Source organism: the organism of the source record quoted next, unplaced genomic scaffold (assembly GCF_019419815.1).
Source record: "Pyrus x bretschneideri cultivar Hongxiangsu unplaced genomic scaffold, Pyrus_bretschneideri_v1 Contig71, whole genome shotgun sequence".
NCBI classification, from domain to species: Eukaryota; Viridiplantae; Streptophyta; class Magnoliopsida; order Rosales; family Rosaceae; genus Pyrus; species Pyrus x bretschneideri.
The window spans coordinates 1,088,861-1,108,830 of NW_025999811.1; the positions used below are offsets into that span (position 1 = coordinate 1,088,861).

General features: G+C 35.5%; 2 protein-coding genes, 1 non-coding gene and 1 pseudogene across 4 annotated transcripts; 1 reads left to right on the forward strand and 3 right to left on the reverse strand.

The window, feature by feature from the left end:
- The first annotated feature begins 1,823 nt into the window (after positions 1-1,823).
- Positions 1,824-6,108, forward strand: LOC103959913 (isocitrate dehydrogenase [NADP]). Its single transcript, XM_009372292.3, has 16 exons — positions 1,824-1,989; positions 2,753-2,796; positions 2,913-3,022; positions 3,350-3,387; positions 3,507-3,584; positions 3,685-3,738; positions 3,811-3,912; positions 4,048-4,139; positions 4,238-4,341; positions 4,470-4,538; positions 4,631-4,746; positions 4,842-4,876; positions 4,987-5,129; positions 5,232-5,354; positions 5,477-5,590; positions 5,840-6,108. Exons 1-15 carry the CDS (start codon positions 1,941-1,943, stop codon positions 5,556-5,558), a joined length of 1,239 nt encoding a protein of 412 aa, XP_009370567.2. The 5' UTR covers positions 1,824-1,940; the 3' UTR covers positions 5,559-5,590; positions 5,840-6,108.
- Positions 6,109-8,674: 2,566 nt separating this feature from the next.
- LOC103959912 (aarF domain-containing protein kinase 1) lies at positions 8,675-16,387 on the reverse strand. 2 transcript variants are annotated; one of them, XM_048574474.1, is made up of 16 exons: positions 16,101-16,387; positions 15,933-16,016; positions 15,597-15,737; positions 15,408-15,478; positions 14,640-14,733; positions 13,432-13,509; positions 12,593-12,659; positions 12,304-12,389; positions 12,155-12,205; positions 11,126-11,173; positions 10,407-10,527; positions 10,127-10,307; positions 9,792-9,929; positions 9,517-9,629; positions 9,115-9,186; positions 8,675-9,014 (listed from the first exon to the last, which is right to left on the reverse strand). In XM_048574474.1, the coding sequence occupies exons 1-16, from the start codon at positions 16,269-16,271 to the stop codon at positions 8,977-8,979; spliced, it is 1,554 nt and encodes a 517-aa protein (XP_048430431.1). In that variant the 5' UTR covers positions 16,272-16,387; the 3' UTR covers positions 8,675-8,976. The 2 variants fall into 2 exon arrangements, with proteins under 2 accessions (XP_048430431.1, XP_009370565.2); XM_009372290.3 differs by having other exon boundaries at positions 8,675-9,037; positions 16,101-16,385.
- Positions 16,388-18,297: 1,910 nt separating this feature from the next.
- Positions 18,298-18,401, reverse strand: LOC125472723. Its single transcript, XR_007254646.1, has one exon. It is a non-coding gene; the product is annotated as a small nucleolar RNA Z103 (small nucleolar RNA).
- A 159-nt stretch (positions 18,402-18,560) lies between these two features.
- LOC125472724 lies at positions 18,561-18,646 on the reverse strand (annotated as a pseudogene).
- Positions 18,647-19,970: the final 1,324 nt, after the last annotated feature.

Below are 19,970 nucleotides of genomic sequence, written 5' to 3' on the forward strand. Positions count from 1 at the left end.
GAAGAAGATTACCGAGAATACAGTAGCCAGCCGTGCTGCTCTATTTCGAAAGCATTGTTCCAGGATGATGACCGGTGGACTAGAACTACAATGAGACATGGAAAGCATATACATTCCCAAAGAAACTGTAACCATTTGAAGTGCAAGCTTCTGCTGTTTAACTCCATTTGTCTTTATTAATTTTCTGTAAAAACAACTACATTTTTGGGTGATATGCAACATGAAATTGTTCCGATAATTAAAGTAGCGAAATGTAAGTTTCAGAGAATAAATTGAAATTGAAATGAAGTTCAGGAGGCGTACCTACAAGTTATGTTTTATGATTTGCAGAGTTAAACTTTGTTATATTTTTATAGAATAATATTCAATTCACTTAAATTGAATAAGTAAACGATTGAATTGGATTCAGTTGGATGGTACCAACAAAATCGAGTGGTAAGACTTATTTCTTATTAAACTAACCCATCAACTTAACTTGTTTTGCTATTGAACATTTATTTTTAATTTCAATAACTTTTGCATTCCCAGCCTTGTAGCAGCATATGGCACTCTTGGATGTCATGCTGAAACGGAGGCGATGAACTGAGGACAACGGCGTTGGCCAATCGAGTAATGGCTATTTCCGATGAAATTGGGGGTGTCTGATTGGTAGGGAAGAAGGTTTGGAGGGTGGATGATTTTTGGTGATCATTGGCATTTTTTTTTCAAGTTTAGGAGATAACGGAAAGTTAATACACTATCAATAGTATAATTAAGTAAACAGACATGTGTCGGGTTATTAGAGAAGTCATAGAGAGGCGGCAACCATATTTAGATGCAGAAGATTTGATCTCTTTTTGTTGACGTTGACCTTAAATCATTCTTGAATTATGATGCATATGTGATTTCAGATATACCTAATAAATACCCGGGAGGGGATCCTCTTCTAATTCCTTCCACCAGGTTCACCAAGGCCACAAATTCGTACCTTTGAAATTTGATCCAATGACTACAATTATTATAACTTTTAAAGTGAACCTCGATTTATAATCATTAGATCAAATTTCAAAATTCTGAATTTGTAGCCTCGATGAAAGGGATCAAGAAAGGATCCCTTTCCTAAATATCCCTTTTGAATATAAAATAGAAAGTACAGTGTATGATTGCTGCTCCAATTATTATTATTATTATTATTATCCTAATTTAATTAATTATTATTATTTTCTTAATTTTAAAGAGATTGTTTGAAAGAAATTTTAAAATAACTGAAAGGATTTTTAGTAAAATTGATTTTGAGTTTTGAAAATATTTTAAATGCATTTTGAAAGAAGCACGTACTTGTAATTCTTACAGGAATCACTTGTTTTTTCAGATCCATTTGAATTTTTATTAATAATTAGTTTCAAAATCATTTTCATTAAAAGTGTTTTCAATCATTTTAAAAAATAAAAACTAATGAAAAGAACTTGAAAATAACAAAATAAAAGGTAAAATGAATAGTATTAGAATTAATTTTTTAATATAAAAATATAATTTTTCGTTAAAATAAAAAATACTGAGAATTTTTCGTTAAAATTCCTTTTAAAAATAACTTTAAATTTTGTGGTATAGTAGGTAAGCAAAGCCGGTAGGTGGATCAGCCCAATGACCAATCACCAATCACCAAAAGAATTAAAAATAATAATAAATAAGAAAAAACAGAAACAGAAGTTCCAAGTTGAGTATTGGTTCACAACTCCCACTATAAATACAAGAACAAGAGAGAGTGTCGTACGCTTCATCGTTTCGTGTTTTGCCTGCCTTTCACTTTCAAAGACTTTGCAAAATAAAAAAGCACTTTCTCTCTCTCAGCGAGCGACTCTGTGACTTTAAAGAGTCGCCGATCCCATTCCATTCCCTTCCTATCTACATATCTACCCTTCCAACTCCAATCAACCACCCCCGGACGAACAGAAGCAGCAATGGCTTTCCAGAAGATCAAGGTTGCCAACCCCATCGTCGAGATGGACGGTGAGATTTCCCTTCCATCTATATGTATATTGTATTTCCTCCGATCTGTTTGTTTCCGTCGCCGATCATCTGAACTGATTGATCTGCTGATTCTGTTTCGTTTCGTTCTGGTTCTGGTTGATCACTTTTTGAGCTGAATTTTTTACGTCCCCAAAATGTATATTTGCTTGTCTTCCGGAAAGGTGGTGCCTTTTATTTTTGTAAACCTTTGTTTTCCATTTTTTATTCATTGAAAAGTTGGTAGAACGAAAACCCTTTTGGTTTTAGGCTACAGAAAGAAAACCCATTTGCCAGAAATGATTTGTTTTTCCCCCAAAAACATGAAATTGAAAAAATCGGCTCTAACTTGTTATTTGATTTGTACAAAAAATAATCTTGATTTCAATTAGGAGGGTTGTTTGCTGAATTTTTATCTGTATTATAGATTAAATTTTGTTTGATCTATATATTAGCAGATTCTGTAATTGTTTTAGCCTTTAAGAATTGAACTATGATGATGCATAAATGATTCAGACTTCAAGTGTTTTTCGTAAAGAAAATATGTTAAAAGTTTCAAAGACTCGAAGAAATTATTCTCAACTCATGAAAGTGTGAAGAACTCGTAATGCACGACACACTCATACTCACACTGCATGGAACACTTGTTGATTTCATTTAAATCTAACTTTACAAAACTAATACGCTTGTGTACGTGGGTTGAAGATTCGAAGAAATTTGACCTTACTCTTTCTCATATTCTGTGTCTTTTGATATGTGGTTTCAGGAGATGAAATGACAAGAGTTTTCTGGAAATCCATTAAGGACAAGGTATCTACATCATACTCTTTAAGTGTTTCACCTATGCTATTTTTTGTATAACTACGTACTGTTCTGATCAAGATGGTGATTGCGTACACGATTCTTTCTCTTTGTTGTATCTGCAGCTTATCTTACCATTTGTGGAATTGGACATCAAGTACTTTGACCTTGGCCTTCCTCATCGTGATGCCACTGATGACAAGGTTACTGTTGAAAGTGCTGAGGCTACTCTGAAGTACGTTTATTGCATCTCTGCTTAAAGTTATTAGGATTGCTATTTGTTTCTGAATTCATTATTTCTATCTTTAAATTGGTATTGGTGAGTCAGGATTGTAATTAGGCTGTAAACAAAGTTGTTTATGGCACACTGTTGTCCTTATGAACACCTCCTTCCTATGCATTATAAAATACGAGGTAGAGGGTGAGAGCATTCAATGCTTGTCATGTGTCTGCATATGTTTTACCAGGCAAAAACAGAAGAATAATGAGTGCCTAGAGTATCGTTTTGTTTGGAAATTTTATTTTGCTATTCATTTTGCATCTCTAACACTCGGTATTTTAGGTACAATGTAGCAATCAAGTGTGCGACTATTACTCCAGGTATACACTACAGAAGAATTATACATGCATTTGTTTTCGAACTCTAGATCCTGTATTAATTATTTCAGTCTTCACTGAGAGATTGACAAAGTTCATGATATTGTTGTCATAATTGACAGATGAAGCTCGTATGAAGGAGTTTAGCTTGAAGAGTATGTGGAGGAGTCCCAATGGGACTATTAGGAATATTTTGAATGGTTAGTGAACTGGCAACTTTCCATTCTCATCTTTTGAACAATTTTTTTTTTTTTTTTTGGCAATTACAATGGCTGATTGTTTTTTTTTTTTTTTGTACAGGTACTGTTTTCAGAGAACCAATTCTTTGCAAAAACATCCCTCGCCTTATCCCAGGTATAATAATGTCATATGGTGATTCTATATTTTCGTAGGACTAGAACTATGCTTATTATTTCTATTTTTCAGGCTGGACAAGGCCGATATGCATTGGAAGACATGCTTTTGGTGATCAGTATCGAGCAACTGATGCAGTCATTAAAGGACCGGGGAAACTAAAATTGGTGTTTGGTAAACATTTATCTTTGCTTGATAGTGTTAGATTTGTGTACCTCACTGTAGATTAGTAGGATTATATGTACAAAGTTTCTCTTGATAAATGATAGTTCTTAAACTCCTTTGTTTTTACTTGATAAATGCTTGCAGTGCCAGAAGGAAAGGATGAGAAGACAGAGCTAGACGTGTATGACTTTACAGGGGAGGGGGGAGTAGCATTGGCCATGTACAACACCGATGAGGTTTATTTGTTAATCCTTTCGTGTTTCTGTTGAAAGAATTTCTAGATTGCTGTGAGTGACTGTGTTCCTTTTATTGTATATCTGTCTTGGGTATGCAGTCCATCCGTGCTTTTGCAGAGGCTTCCATGACCACTGCTTATGAGAAAAAGTGGCCTCTTTATCTTAGCACAAAAAATACTATTCTGAAGAAGTACGATGGAAGGTACGCAGATTCTTAATTTCCTTGTTTTTAAGTATTTCACATTTGTATCGACAAAGAAAAAAAATTAGGATTTAACATGTGTACTTATTCTCTGAACAATCTATATTTTTGTTTGTTCATGATATAAGATTCAAGGACATATTTCAAGAAGTTTATGAAGCTAACTGGAAATCAAAGTTTGAAGCTGCTGGCATATGGTAAGGAGTCAGGACTGAAAAATGTGGCAATTTTGTCTTATATCCTGAGGTCAGATGGTGTTGTTTTATTGACTATATTATTGGATTTAAAGGTATGAGCATCGTCTCATTGATGATATGGTGGCTTATGCACTTAAAAGTGATGGTGGGTATGTTTGGGCATGCAAGAATTATGATGGAGATGTGCAAAGTGATATGTTAGCTCAAGGTTCGTACAACTGCCCTTTAGCTAATTTTTGTCTCGTCTCGTCAATGATTTGCATACTGAGATTTTACAGTTTTTAACTTGTGGTTCTATTGCAGGGTTTGGATCTCTTGGATTGATGACATCCGTACTGGTATGTTATACCTGTTTCATGTGTATTTGCACTTATCCCTCCATCCCTCGCTCCCTATTTTGTCATGTGAATCCTTGTCCTTCCCTTACTGGAGTATTTCATGGGTACAGGTGTGCCCAGATGGAAAAACTATTGAAGCCGAAGCTGCCCATGGTACAGTTACTCGGCACTACAGGGTTCACCAGAAGGGAGGCGAAACGAGTACAAACAGCATTGCTTCCATCTTTGCTTGGACAAGAGGGCTTGCACACAGGTATATTAGAAAGATTGTTTTCCACGTTAGCGCTCCTTTTTGATATCTTAGGGTTCCGTGAAAAGGTTATTAAATCTGAATTTAAATGTGTGTCTGTAATAGGGCTAATTTGGATGACAATGCAAGACTTTTGGAGTTCACTCAAAAACTCGAAGAAGCTTGTATTGGGACTGTGGAATCGGGGAAAATGACCAAGGATCTTGCACTAATTCTTCACGGATCCAAGTAAGTGTCTAATAGATTATTTTATCTTCATAATTTATGTCTCTGTGCCCATGTGAGTTGTGTTTTCCTGTGCCTCTATATGAGCAGTGATTTTACTTATAACATGCTTACGTGTGCTGCAGGCTGGCTAGGAACCACTACTTGAACACTGAAGAGTTCATTGATGCTGTGGCCAACGAACTGAAAGCTAAGCTTGCTTGCTAGGAAGCACTGCATTTTTCAGACTTGCATTGGAGGTGAGTTCCGCCGTTTCTTAACATCATAATCATAGTCTTATTGAAAGTAACGTCACCTAATGCCTGTTTGTAGGGGAATTTTTAATACACAATCTAAATTTCTTGCTTCATTTCCCTGCGTTTCCAATGTTTTCTTGATAAATTATTATTACCCTCGTCGTTTTTTGGTTTTATTGAAGTAGTTTTTTCATTTAGTGCAAACATTTTCTTTCATTTTTTGAAGTTAATGGATTCTAATTTGTGTTTCAGGGACCAGGCAACTGTGGACTTCTGTATTATGAAAGAAATAATTGAGGGCGGAAAATGGGGAAGGCAGGGAGGCGGAAAAGGGAAGACAAGCGGTGGACTTTCCCCTCTGGTGTTATGTTAGAGATGTTGACTCATCAGTTTCTTGTGCACTATTTGGATTCTCGACTCTTACCGATTTGCATGTTCTTTCCTCTTCATCAGTTGCTAAGCTTCGGCAGCTTTAACATTTTTCATAGTTTAACTGCAGAATAATCTTTCTTTGGTTCGTCTTTGGACAGTGTCTGAAGTCCGTAAACCGGACTGTCGTGTCCGGTTAATGTTCTTCGTTCTTGGGTTCTATCTCGAGTCTTGATATAAGTATTGGCAAATGCATTTCAAAGAATAATGGCCAATGGTTCGTACCCATTGATCTCTATCCGCCAAGGATACGTCGATAACTTGACATATGCTTTGACCAGTACTTTTGTATGGATGATCACAGTGAGGTACATCTTGGCTGATATGCGGGTGATGTACATCCCGGTTGATATGCTGAAACCGTCTCCTCACTGATACGCCGGTTGTGGTAAATATAGCGTCAATAATATAGGAATCAAACTCCTATAATAGGTCGGAAAGTTTTAGTGCTATGAAAGTGATTGTTATAATCTTAGTTCGACTGCACTTACGAGTGTTAAAATCTATACGATAAATAACAAGAGAGAATATGTAACTAAATCATAAAATAGAGAAAAATAGAAAGTAGATGGGTCTTACATAAATATATAAAACTCATTCGTATCAAACTCACAGGATGACAATAGTGTAGTACAAATTAAACTCATGGTGCCTTTCTTACGTATAGGTATCAAACTCACTTAGACTATTGTAGAATTTATAAAGAGCAATGCTAGGAAGACCAAATTTGTAAACTAAATGATATGAAAGTCGATGATTGGATTATTACTTAAGTGTTGATTAACATGTTTATTTCTTATTGGTGATACATTATTTGGTTTACAAATTTAGTTTATGAATTTGATCTTCCGCATTATTCATATATAAATATATAAAAATGAGTTGAGGTTTAATGCTAGTGTTAGTTGAGGTTGTTGAACCCGTGCCCGTTTATTGTGAGGTTAAAATCAACCGCACCTACCCTGCTTATGATGATATTTATTTTGAGGAGGTTTCATTCGAATTCACATTATTCTTGATGGAGATAGTAGTCTCTGATCTTTTCTCTACGAAGGGATACCCTACGAATCTGATACTTTTATTTATTTATCTATTTAAAATTAAAAAAAATAAAAATAATAAAATAATAAAAAAAAGCAAGTCACATGATGACTCAAGACACCTGTCACAGACAGTTAGTTGGCTGAGATATATAGAGTTGTTATTAGCACTTTAAAAATCTCATTTGACACTCCAAACTTTTTATAATTAGAAAGAAAAATACACTTATGAGAAGTGTAGAATATGATTTTTAAAGTGTTAATAACAGTTCCCTAGATATATAGTCAATCACAGTAACTCATCAATCACAACTGCCACATCTTTTCATGATTAAATTCTTAGTTGCCTTAATTACAATATAGTGTTATTCTTCACTAATTATGCAGACTTGGTGTGAAGTTTGGAGGTGGATTGTCTGCCGTCCCATTTCCATACTTTCCTCATGTCCTCCTGTTTGTGTGGTTACGGTTAAGTCATGTCAACATTTTATATTCCTGTTAATTTTTGTTTTATTATTTCTATAAAAAATTAATATAAAATGTTGACGTGGCTTAACCGTGACCACACATCACAAGAGGGCATGAGGAGAGTATGGAAATGAGAGGGGTGAAGTTTAGCTTGAATCATATTTGAGTTTAAATTTTCTGCATCCAAAATCTTTTGTGACCTCTTTTGCCTTTCTACTTGGGTGACATATGGCTTTTTAACTTAATTTATCTTTAGTTTTTTATTTTTTTTTTATTAATAAATAATTTGAAAAATTCACATTGTTAAGTGAAATATAAATAAATAGACAAGTATCAACAAATAATATAAGTCACAAAAAATTTTGTTGCAGAAGATTTGAACTCCTCATATCCTCAATATCGTTATATAACAATAAAAGAAAAGTAGGTGGCTTTGATTCACCAACTAAGTTATGGTTTGGCTGTACCAAATTAAAAGAAAAGATGTTATCTAATTAGCCCTTAATCATTGTGGTATCGTTTGGTATGCAGACGGGACAGGACGGAACGGGATGGGACGGGACGGGACGAGACAGGACGGAACGGAACGGAGCGGGAGCAAAGATGCCCTCGGATGGAAACAAGGAGGAAGAAGAAGGAGACGGAGTGGTTATAATTTTGTGTTCCACGGATGTGGAACGAGTCGTTCCAGGGGGGTGAGGTGGAACGAAAATTCACCCAAAACTCGTCCCGTGGAACAGCTCGTTCCACCCGTTTTAGGCGCACCAAACGTGGGACGGAACGCCTTGTCCCACTCTGTTCCGTCCCGTCCCACGTACCAAACGGTACCTGTGATCACCAAGCATCCTCCTTTTCGTTCAATGGGGATGAGTGTAAATTCGAACTTATATCTTTCAATTAGTTCTCAGCTTAATAGTACTCTCTTTTCCATTTGGTAACACCCGTTTATTAAATGTCTGTTTTCAGTTTTAGACAAATTTAGAGAAAAACAATTTCAAATAATCTTCTTTTTCAAGCACATAATTCTTTCATTTCTCCACACATTTCCCCTCTAACCTAATTTTCGGGCAGATGGAAATTTCAATACAAATAATCAGATATACTACGACCAATTGATATTCCTCTTCACTTATAATTGAGAGGTTTTAAGTTAGAATATCGAAAATGACGAGTTCGTAAGCAATTTATTGTCTCTCCCTTAATGTGTAAACATATCATTATATCAAAATCATCAGATGCACACCAAACGGGTATGCCAAAAGAAGCCAAAAACAAAAAAAAAGGCAAATAATATAAGAACGAAAAAATTAAAAAAATTCCTGTACAAGGAGGCAATGCGTCCGCTCGCTCAAGTCTTAACAGAAAAGTTGGAACCATGAGAACATATTTAGGTTCAAATTACACTATCAAGAGGAAACAAGCAAAATTCTCCTCATAGCACCACCCATCTTTTCATACAAAGTGTGCAGAAGAAGCTTGACCTTTCCCAACTGCAAACGGAGCTCGATTACCGCTGAAATTTGATCAGTATTCGAGTCATTTCGATTTTCTTGACTAGATTGTTAGCATTGGATGAGTAAATGTTCTTACCGAGAATAAGCCTTAACCAAAGGTAGCTCACTTTTGCCTTCAATCGCGATAACTTCACTTTCACAGAAAAATCTGAAAGCAAATCAGAAATCAGAATGAGAGGATGATATGGTCGGAAACTCGCTCTAGAATCGTGGTCTAGAATAGTGGACTATGCATGAAATGTTCAGAATAAATAGTTAACATGACGCATGTGTGTTTAAAATTCCCAAGTTGAAGTTCAGTATTTGTATTTGAACAAAATTTGTTATTTTTCAAAGAGCTTTCCTTCAACTGATTAGAATTCAGTTCTACGCCAGCAACCGAGTTTCCATCTTAACGCTAAAACTTAAAAGTGCCCCCGAAAAAGTTAAAATGAAATGCAATTGTCAAAGTACAAATCGTACGATATGCAAAATTTACCAGATTCAGGATTCAGCTTTGGAGAAAGACCATATAATGCACATTTTCCATAGGCTAGTAATCTCACTCTTTGTGGAGCACCCAACTTGCTAACGATGGACCTAAGTAGCCCACTGGATAGGGAGATAAAATACAGCAATAAGGGATTTGAACAAACAAATTCGTAACGGCAGAACCCAGTAGCACACTGGATATGGAGATAAAGATAGAGGCAAAATGAAAGCAAGGTACATCAGAAGTTTTCAAATCTGGAAAGGTTTCATTCTTCTACTTACTCAGTACGCAATATTGTGAGGAAGTCAGATGGCAAGGATTCCATAAATGAAGATATGTCCTCCATCGTTAGGGACTTCAACTCTTGCTTTAGATTACTTTTTTCTTCAACTGACATTGTCTTCCCAAGAGCCGATTTACTGCAAGACACGGTAAAAGTGCAATTAGCTCAATATTGAAGTTTGTTAGCGTAATCATAAATGCTTTATTGAGGGATATATTAATGATATTAAAAGGGAAAAGAAAATATAGATTCAGCATCAAGCGGAAATCCTTATAAATTTCTTGGGAGCAGAATTGGCTCGTCACTGACAAAAGTAACAGGAAAAAAAATCACCTGTCAATAGTTCTTCCCGTAAAAATGACAGGAAAGTACCTAGAATACTTCCCAACACCAAACCTTTCACCCAAATGATGCAATTTTTTAGAGTCTAGAAGAATTAAAGCCTTCCAGAGTTGACAGTAGTCCAACCTGAATCCTTCATCTAATTGTTTGTATATTCCATGGTCTAGAAGAACTGCATTGCAAATTTATGAACAGTAAATCATATTGAAACTCCAAAAATAATAACAATTTTAACTGAAACAACTACGTACGTCTTATTTTCAGCACATACCCAAAGAAAAACCATTGGGACCTTCTGGTGAAACTAATATGTTACCAGGGTGTGGATCTCCATGCAGGAAACCATGGATAAAAATCATTTCAGCAAACGCTTCCAACAATACTTCTGCTACCTACAATACAAATATTAAGAGTCGTTTTCCTAACTGCACTTGGCTTTACCGTTAAGACCTTTCAGACAATTCAAACAAGAAAAGAAAACAGGAAGAGCGACCTGACACTTCCACCATACTTTCGCCTAGCACACACAAACTAAAGAGAAGCACTTGACGAAACATTATCGTAACTACACAAGGCTTCATTAATGTCTATGCATGCAAATGTATGACCTTACGTGACAATGCACACACATGCACACACTTTAAATAAGATTTTTAGCATAAACTAGAGTTTCTGAAGCCCAGTTGGATTACAAAATCACATTCTAGCATGCCCGACCGTATTTTGACTTGGCTCATTCTCATTCGCTATTGCTGTTTAATCTTGGCCATCAGATTTAGTTATATGCGTAGATAAAAGCATAGAAGACTGCTGCCTCAACCGCCTATAAAGCCAGCCACCAAAAAAGCTCCAGTTCAGATGATTTAAACAGCCTAATATCAGATAGGCTGAGCTCAAATTGAATTTTAAAACATATAATGGAGTTCAGAGTTTTTGTTTGTGCTGGCATTACAATACACAGAAAATCAGCATCTCAACCTGAAAACTAACCTTCATTGGGTTTATTCTCCTTTCCTTCAGAAACTGTACATCATCAACCTGAGCTCTAAAGAACTTATTGTTAGCGGAATTAGCAGCACAGTTATCAGAATATGATATAATGATACAGGCAGCAAGTTCAAGTTCATTAAAAATATCATGAAAGGCAGACTTACAAAACAAAAACGAATAATGAAAACCATACCAAAAAGTGATTCAAATTCATAATAAGATCTGCTCATCGTCCTTCTTATGGCTTTTTAGGCTAGTTACTGTCATTAACAATATTATTAAAAATTAACTGTTATACTTTTCTTTGACTTCAATAAAATTTTAAGTGACTGGAGTCATCCTTCTTGCAATTGGAGGCTTGTGGTATGCCCTGGCCCTGGGATGGGGTAGCCTCCCCTCCCCCTAAACTTTTGACTAGCCAAAAGAACATAAACAAAATTTGCTCGAAGGATTCATGATAGTTTAAGGGCTTTTAATTTCGTTTTACACTTTTTTATTTTGGAGCCTCGAGTCTTGTTAGAATTAAGAGAGCTAGTACTAGTAGCCCAAAAATATTGACAAAATGCATTCAATTCAATGCAGAAGTGTTTGAGAACATGTCTATATGTACAACACAACTTATGGTCTTGGTTTTGAAGCCTAAAGTCTACATTGTTTTATTCCATTATTTGATTTTCTGCAGTAAGATCACTGCAGTTTCAGCAACTTCAGAGGCATCAGAACGAATCTTTATCGGCACAATTTAAAAAATAAACCCCATATCAACTTCTTTTTTTTCTCACTTGGTTTAGCCTCAATATAACATATCATAGAATGCAAGCTCTACGTTAACCAGTGCTCTGGGCTGTCCCATGGCGATTGAGAGAAAATTTCAATCTTTTTCCAGCAATATTATCTAACCAACCATTTATTTCTAAAAAAGTTTCAGAAATTAGAGAGAACTGGAAATTGTCAACAAATTTGATAAACTCCGGAATCTGACAACCATACCTAGATGCATACTACATAAGAAAGTTCAAAAGGCTATACCTTTTGTCCTGTACAGAATTCCATTGTCAGCACTTGAGTAGTGGTCAAGTCCTGGATACATATATGGTGGTCAGCTTGTTGTATTCACAAATGAAAGATATTTCAGATGGCCCAATAAATATTAAAGAGGAGTATCCCAGCTATATTACCCAAAATATACGAGGAATCTTGACCCATTTGTTGTTTGCAAAGTTAGTGGCAGTTGTCTCAGAATTCCTAGCCTCCTGAATAAAGTCTGTGCAACCGTCAGAAAGGAGAAAACCATCTTTGTCCAGAGTATATTCAACAACGATTAGAGAAGAAATAAAATGCTATGAAGAAAATAGCTACGGTGCTCCCTCCTTGAGTAAGACTCATTATAGTATTTAAATAGTAGGCAATCAATGAAGTCTAATCCAATGGCAGTTGTCTAATTATTGATGTCATTCTACAACTCACCAAGTTCGAGAGATATAGCATGCACGAACTCTGATACCAGCCAGTCAAATCTGTATTCCGGGAAAAACTGTGAAATGGAAAAGAGAAAGGTCATTAAGTAACTGGGGATGTCTGTTTCATAATTACAACGAGGAAATCATTGTGTTTGTTTCATAATTACAAACTCATTTTCTTTTGAAATTCACTATTCCTGATAATATACTTATTGAGTTATTTCCCCTTGTAAGAACATTAGCAAAAGAAAAATATCCACAATGTTACTTTCCAAGTTACACCAAAAGAAAGAACTAGGAGGGCAAATGGGCTTTCTTTTATTTTCTAAGAATATAATTCTAAATTTATTGTTAAAAGAAATAAAAATGCTTCAAATCAATACTACATGTACGGAAAGTGGAAACTCACATACATACATAAATGAATTTACATAGTATACATTATACACAGATCCAACTCAAGAACTAATAATTAAGCACATTTTGGGACATACATTGATAACAGAACATAGCACTAAGCATAATATCATAAAACCTAAGGCTGCAAATAAGCCTACACACTCAAGGGATCAAACAAATTAGTTTGGCTTGGCCTGCAAAACTGGTTTGTTTAAACATGCAAAGTGTCAACTCCAAAATTGAAGGTCAAGGAATAACAATCCTGGAACAAGCATAAGGTGCTTGATTGGCTACAATTTCACAGAAAGTCCACAAATCACATCTCTGTCAAGTATTACTATTTAGAAACTTGAACGACTTTTTAGGACCTACAAAATCACTGCAACTACACTATATCAATCTGCAAGAAAATATGAATTCAAAAGTGTCATGAGATTCAGTGTGTACCCATGTAAGGGATTTTGAAAGGAAATACATGGTTGCCGTATCTATTTTCATGTGCTGCTCCAGACCTGGGTACTGCACCTATCATCCAAATGACAAAACAAATTAATAATCATTGCAGCCATATAAATCTGTTTTCTTGAGAAGGAAAAACTTCAGATGTAAAAAAAAAAGTAGTAGTGATCACAGAAAAGACAAGCACATGTTCATTTTTTCAAGTATAAGAAATGGTTGAGGAATGGATAAGTTTATCAGCTGTCCTGAAATTCAGGTAAATAATCTTTTTGTGAAACTGTTGTAAACTTAAATCACTTCTCATCTTTGTTTTGCCTCCAAGAAGTTTCCTCCTTAAAAATAAAATTTAAGCTATTGTCCAACCATTTTTTCCATCTTGTCCTTGTTTTGGCTAGTTCAGGGTGAGAGTATATTGTCATGGGATACTTGTTTCTTGACGATGATTATGTTTTACTGTTCACAAGCAAGATTCAATATTTCTGGCATGCTGTCAAAGCATTTCAAGATTGAAAGAGTTTACTACCCTAAAAAAAAGATTGAAAGAGTTTATTTGACCTGTCCTTCCATCGCAATTAGCTTCCCTACCTTGCTTTCCACTTTTGACACTAATGAGTTAAACTTACTGTACAGCCGACTTTTGTGTCCTTGTTATTTGGTATTTTGGTGTCTTTGCAAGTTTAGTGTTTCTTTTTTTTCTTTTTTTTTCTTCTAGGTGGATAGTTTATATCTCAACTTGGTTAGTTTTAGACTTGTGCTCAAAGTGTGTTGTATAGGAAATGCCAAAAGGGATATCATAAAGTCATGATCTTATATTGGTAAAATCCATGAAATTTGGGTGTTATATAAGTAATTCGACTAAATGATAATCGCATATGTTAGCGTTAGAGATGGAAGTTATATTCCCACGCTTCAAGGAAGTTTGAATATCTAAAGGAACTAAAACTTCAGGAATTTGGTCAAACCACCCACCAAGCTTTTCTCGCTTCCTGAGAATTAACAAGTTCCATCCAGAATTCTCAAGACACATTCCTTCTGTTTTTTATATTCTCCTAATGAATTCAAATTTAAACTAAGGATAGCACTGCATAAGAGTTTCAAAGAAGAGTTACTGGTCTATTAACCAATTACATTTACAAGTTAATTTGTTTTGAAACTAAATGTGAACTACTAAAACAGAAGTTACTCTGCTCACCAACCTTAATTGCTACTTCTTGATGATCCTTAAGAACTCCCTTGTGTACTTGAGCAATAGATGCAGCAGCTATGGGAAGCTCATCAAGTGACAGAAACCTGAGGTAAATGCCAAAGTCAGTAAAATAATTGCATTTTCAACATTGAATTACAGAGTTCCATGGAGCAACACATTAAGACAAAAAAGGTTTTTAGGCACATGTTACAAAAAAAAATGACCAGGACAATGCTTGATAAGCAGTTGGGAGAGAAAAAGGAGTAACAATAAGACAAATATTGCGGTTCACTAAGTTAGGAAAAAGGAGTAACAGTAACAAAAAGATAAAAAAAGGGCCATGATGTATGACTTGAGGACAAATATTGTGGTTCATCAAACATTGCGATCCCAAAATCATACATCCTGGCGTTTTTATATTCAAGTTTAGAGTTCCATTGAAGAATCACAGAAGGAAGGTGCAGTAATTTTTAAATAAATATACAAACCAGGAAAATGGCAGCAGCAAACATGCTATAACAAATGAGGTAAAACAAATAAGGAAGAAACCATATGCCATTTACCCTCCATCTTCCCCCGTTTACAAACTAAGAAACCCCAATATAATGCCAAAGTTTATATCTATCCTTCATAATCCCTTACGTTACAGAAAAACTCACCTGTAATTAAGAACCCGTCTTAAGAGTTTACGTTTTCTTTATATTTTAATTTTGTGATTTTATCTGGGTTCCCACTACTGCAATGTGATGTAATACTTGCAACGCAATTAAGTACTTACACTTCTGACAGCTTGTGTCCCAGATTGCGGATCAGCACTTCTTTAATGGCTTTGAAATGACAAGGAACTGCCTAAGCCAATGAGTTACCAGATAGTTACCATTTCATAAGGGTTAGATTAATTTCCAACTATACAACAATAAAAGTATACACATCAAAATATAGATACAACCACATTGTTCATTCATACCTGATCCTGCAATGAGGAAAGGGTTGATGAGTACTCTTTCGGAACCTGCCGCAGAGCGGCCACAAATTGACCGGCTTTCACATAAAACCCTCTATTGGCCTCACACAGCTTCCGAATTCTCGAAGCGGAACGACTATGAACCTAAATGCCATCATCATAAGACATACAATACAACTGAAGTGAACCACTTTCATATGATTCTCACTTATCAGGCTACAAGCAAACATAAAATTCTATTTCTTCTGCAAATTAATTTAACAATTTGATTAAAATTCCAATTCTTCTGCAAATTAGTTAAACATTCATATGAAAAGAAAAGCAAATTAAAACACCAACCTGGGATAGCTTCTGACGGTACTCATCGGAGTCCGCTGGGATTCCGCGCAAAGTGAGCTTGTAGTCAACGGCGGTCAACGCAATCTGCAATTTCCGGAAACATATTACTAACAAAATGCAATTGATAGACAAATAAACTGGAGAATGTGAGAGAGGGAAGAAACAAACGGTGGAGATTGCGCGGGAAGACCGAACGACGCCGTGAATTGGTGTGCGGAGTTGTTCGGGGAAGGATGGGAGGAAATCGGCGGAGGAGGATGGGAGGAAATCGGAGTTGAAGGCGTGGAAGGTGAGGCCAGTTGCAGCGACGAGGAGGACAGTGGTTTTGGCCCTCCGCATTTCTTCTGAGACTTTTAATTTGTTTCTGGACTCGCAGCTATTCAACCATTAAAAACCCGCAAAGATGTCCACGTGACCGACACGGACTAACGGAAATCAAGTTCAGGATCAATCTAAAAGGTGAAAATTCTCTTGTGAATTATATTGAAGCGGTTTCCGGTGCACATATCATTATATTATTAAATAGAAACGTTATAGTTATGATGAATTTGTTTACGTAAATTGTTGTTGTTGTTATTTTTTTTTATTTATTTAATTTTATAGTAGATCAATTTGGTGTAAATTCTATTTAGAATTCAAAAGACTTTGGAGTAAGTTTAGATTAGGTACTAGTTTGGATATTTTTTTGGAGTTTTAACGAAACACTTTTGAAACTATTCATTTTTAACGAAAATGACATTTCTAGTATTCACTTAGAACACTTTTTTATCATTTTGATTAAAACTCAAAATTTTCAAACTCTTTTCATTAGTTTTTTTTCTTCTTTTTTTTTCACAAAATAATAGTAGATTTTTTAAAAAAGAATTCAGTTTGTTTGACCATTTAATTATCTGTAAAATTGATGATATGACAAACATGTTAAAGTTAGAACTGTTTTTAGGATGAGGATCCTCTCTGGATTCCCTTTGTGGGGATCCTAAGGATCCTCACATCACAACCGTTTATTGTACATCGTACGGTCAATTTTTGTTAGTTACTATTTATGTTTAATTTAAAATGATTTATGACCGCACGATATATGATAAACGGTTAGGATATGAAGATTTCATAGGATCCCCACAATTTGGATCTGGATGGGATCCAAATCCCTGTAATTAGGGCGCAAAGAAGCTACAATCATCATTATAACCAAAATGTTTTAGTGTCTTTTAAGAGTTGGACCGCTACAAGTCTTAAACTTTAGACATAAACTCACATATACGAAAACTTCTAAATAAAACTCAAAAATCTGTAAATAATAATACTCTTTCCGTGTGAATACACAACTTTCTTAATCTAAAACTCCATCTCCCTCTCGTTCTAGATCAACCAATACCAAAAACCATAGTTTCAATGGGACTGGCGGAAGCATGCGAAGAGCCGAAGAAAATTGATGAAAATTTCTCATATTTCTCAGCATTCCAAAAGTTAGAATTGCCGTGGACACCAATTCTCTTCCTCCAACTGTTTGATGAGTAACTTGATTTTTTCATATCAGCGCCCCATTGATCATTAAAATGTATGGGCCAATAGTGTAATATCGAGTATAAACAAACGCTTTTAGAGCAAGTACACCACAAGATTTCATCGCTCGTAAGCATGCATATGTTAAAGCACTCACAACAGCGCCAAAACTATGATAGGAAGAGAGTAGGTTGGCTTTAATTTTCTTAATTTGCCTTTTATTTGACACCAACCATGTTCGACATGGTCCAGTATCGTCCAAACCATGTTCAGCAATCCAAGGGATGGGCAATGGTCCACTTACTCAACAGCTAGCCCCTGGCCAACCACCCTGCTTCATGAGAAGGTTTTGTATTACACAGGACATCGTCACATGACGTTCCTTGTCAATAACTCACGTGATCATTGCGATGTTAAACCCCATACAAGTTGTTCTGTTTTCATACGGGACTAATCGATTACAAGCGCTCTCATCGCAAACCCTAAAATCCCAAATTCGATCCAATTTCAAGCGCAATTCAAGAACTTACATTGGTTTTTGTGGGTGGCGAGTTAAAAATTTGTCATTGCAATTTGTTCCCGCATTGTCTTTGAATGTTTTTCGTATATGTACACATCTGAACGTCCCAAATAAATTCTGAAATAACTGGTTATGGTGCATGGGAGTTCCGTAAAGAAGCATTATGCCACGTCCGGCTTCCACCCGCCGCTCACAAAAGAGCTCAAATAGTGAATTAACCGCGGCGGTGGTGGAAGCCGAACAGAATAAATATATGATTCTAATTCATAATGTATCAGCATATGAAACCCAAAAGGTATATAAAAATCATAAATATTTTTTTTTGATATATGGTGCAGAAAGATGGATCAGATACACCTGGCTTGGTGGTCTCTGTGTAATACAGAGATATAATTCGCTCAGTTATTTCAGCTTCGATCATTTGGGGAAATAATCATCACTTCCATCTTTCTTTCTTTTTCTTTTTCTAAAAACCCAAAATTAAAACACATAAACATTGAAATATAAAAACAAAAACACAAAATTCAAACACCCTGAAGAAATTTTTTTAAAATAAAATTAATAAACCAAAAATAAATAAAGATGGTGGATTTTGGGGATTTGAGAAAGATCAGAGTTCTGGCTTGGAAATTAAAAATAGCGCAAGTTTGAATCAGCTTCGATCATATGGGGAAAGTAGCATCACTTCAATCCCAAATCCACCTCCAAAAACATAAACCCTAATTTCAAACAACACATAACAAAACCACAGAAAATAAAAAACAGAGAGCCGAATAAAATCTACCGTTGACAGAAAAAGAACGGCTATGTAGCCCCGGATTAAAACCCTAAAAATAATCAGACACCGTGACGAAGAAGGTGAAGCGTTGGGGAGGAGAGGAGATAGAGTAGGAGGGTCATGGAGGCGATTCAATTATATAGGCACTCGTCCTGCGCTTGGAAACCCTAATTTCATTGGGTATTTTAGGCGCGGTTCAAGTAATGACAATACGGCGCCGTAGCGTGATAGTTACCCTAAGGCCCAATATTAGAGGTAAGCCCATGAACTCTAGTTTCGAACAAAGCCCATCAATTTGGTTTTTTCAGAATATAAAACATAAGGCACTGTTTGTTATCATCCATTGGATTTTTTTTTTAAAATATGCTTCGAAGAGTCTTCTCAGGGTAAAAACTAATAAGCAAATCCATTACATATTAAGGTGAACTGCGCATAAGTCGCATGGTGATCGACTCGGACTGTTTGCAATAAATTGGGGTCAGGGCCTATTGACATGGGCTTCTAGGACTTTCTTAAAGAATGTGGCTCATTAGCCCGTTATAATTTGACTAATGCTCTATATATTCCGTCAAAGGTAAAGTAATCATATTTGATACTTTATATACACAAAATGTTTCTATTGGTCGAGATTTTATACCTTCCCATAAATATTAAAGTATTAAACTGATTATCTTTGCTTTTACCAAAAAAACAAATAATATCGTTGCCAAACAGCACATATTATATCAATGATAATAAGTTTCAACAACCGTGCAAATACCCATCAAACCAAAGCCTGCAGAATCACATTCCATATGGTAATAAAAAATAATAATAATAATTAGAAGGATGGTGATACCTACACACCCATTACATATTACGATGATTTGCGCATAAGTCTCGTGGCAATCGACTTGGACTGTTTGTAATAAATTGAGCCCGGGGCCTATTGACATGGGCTTCCAGGACTTTCTTAAAGAATGTGGCTCATTAACCCATTATAATTTGACTAGCGATCTACATATTCCATCAAAGACAAATTAATTATATTTGATAAGTTGTATACACAAAATATTTCTATTGGCCAAGATATTTTACTTTCCCATAGATATTAAAGTATTCAATTGAATATCTTTGCTTTTACCAAAATACAAAGAATATCTTTGCCAAACAGCACATATTACATCAATGACAATAAGTTTCAACAACCATACAAATACCCATCAAACCAAAGCCTGCAGTATAATAATAATAATTA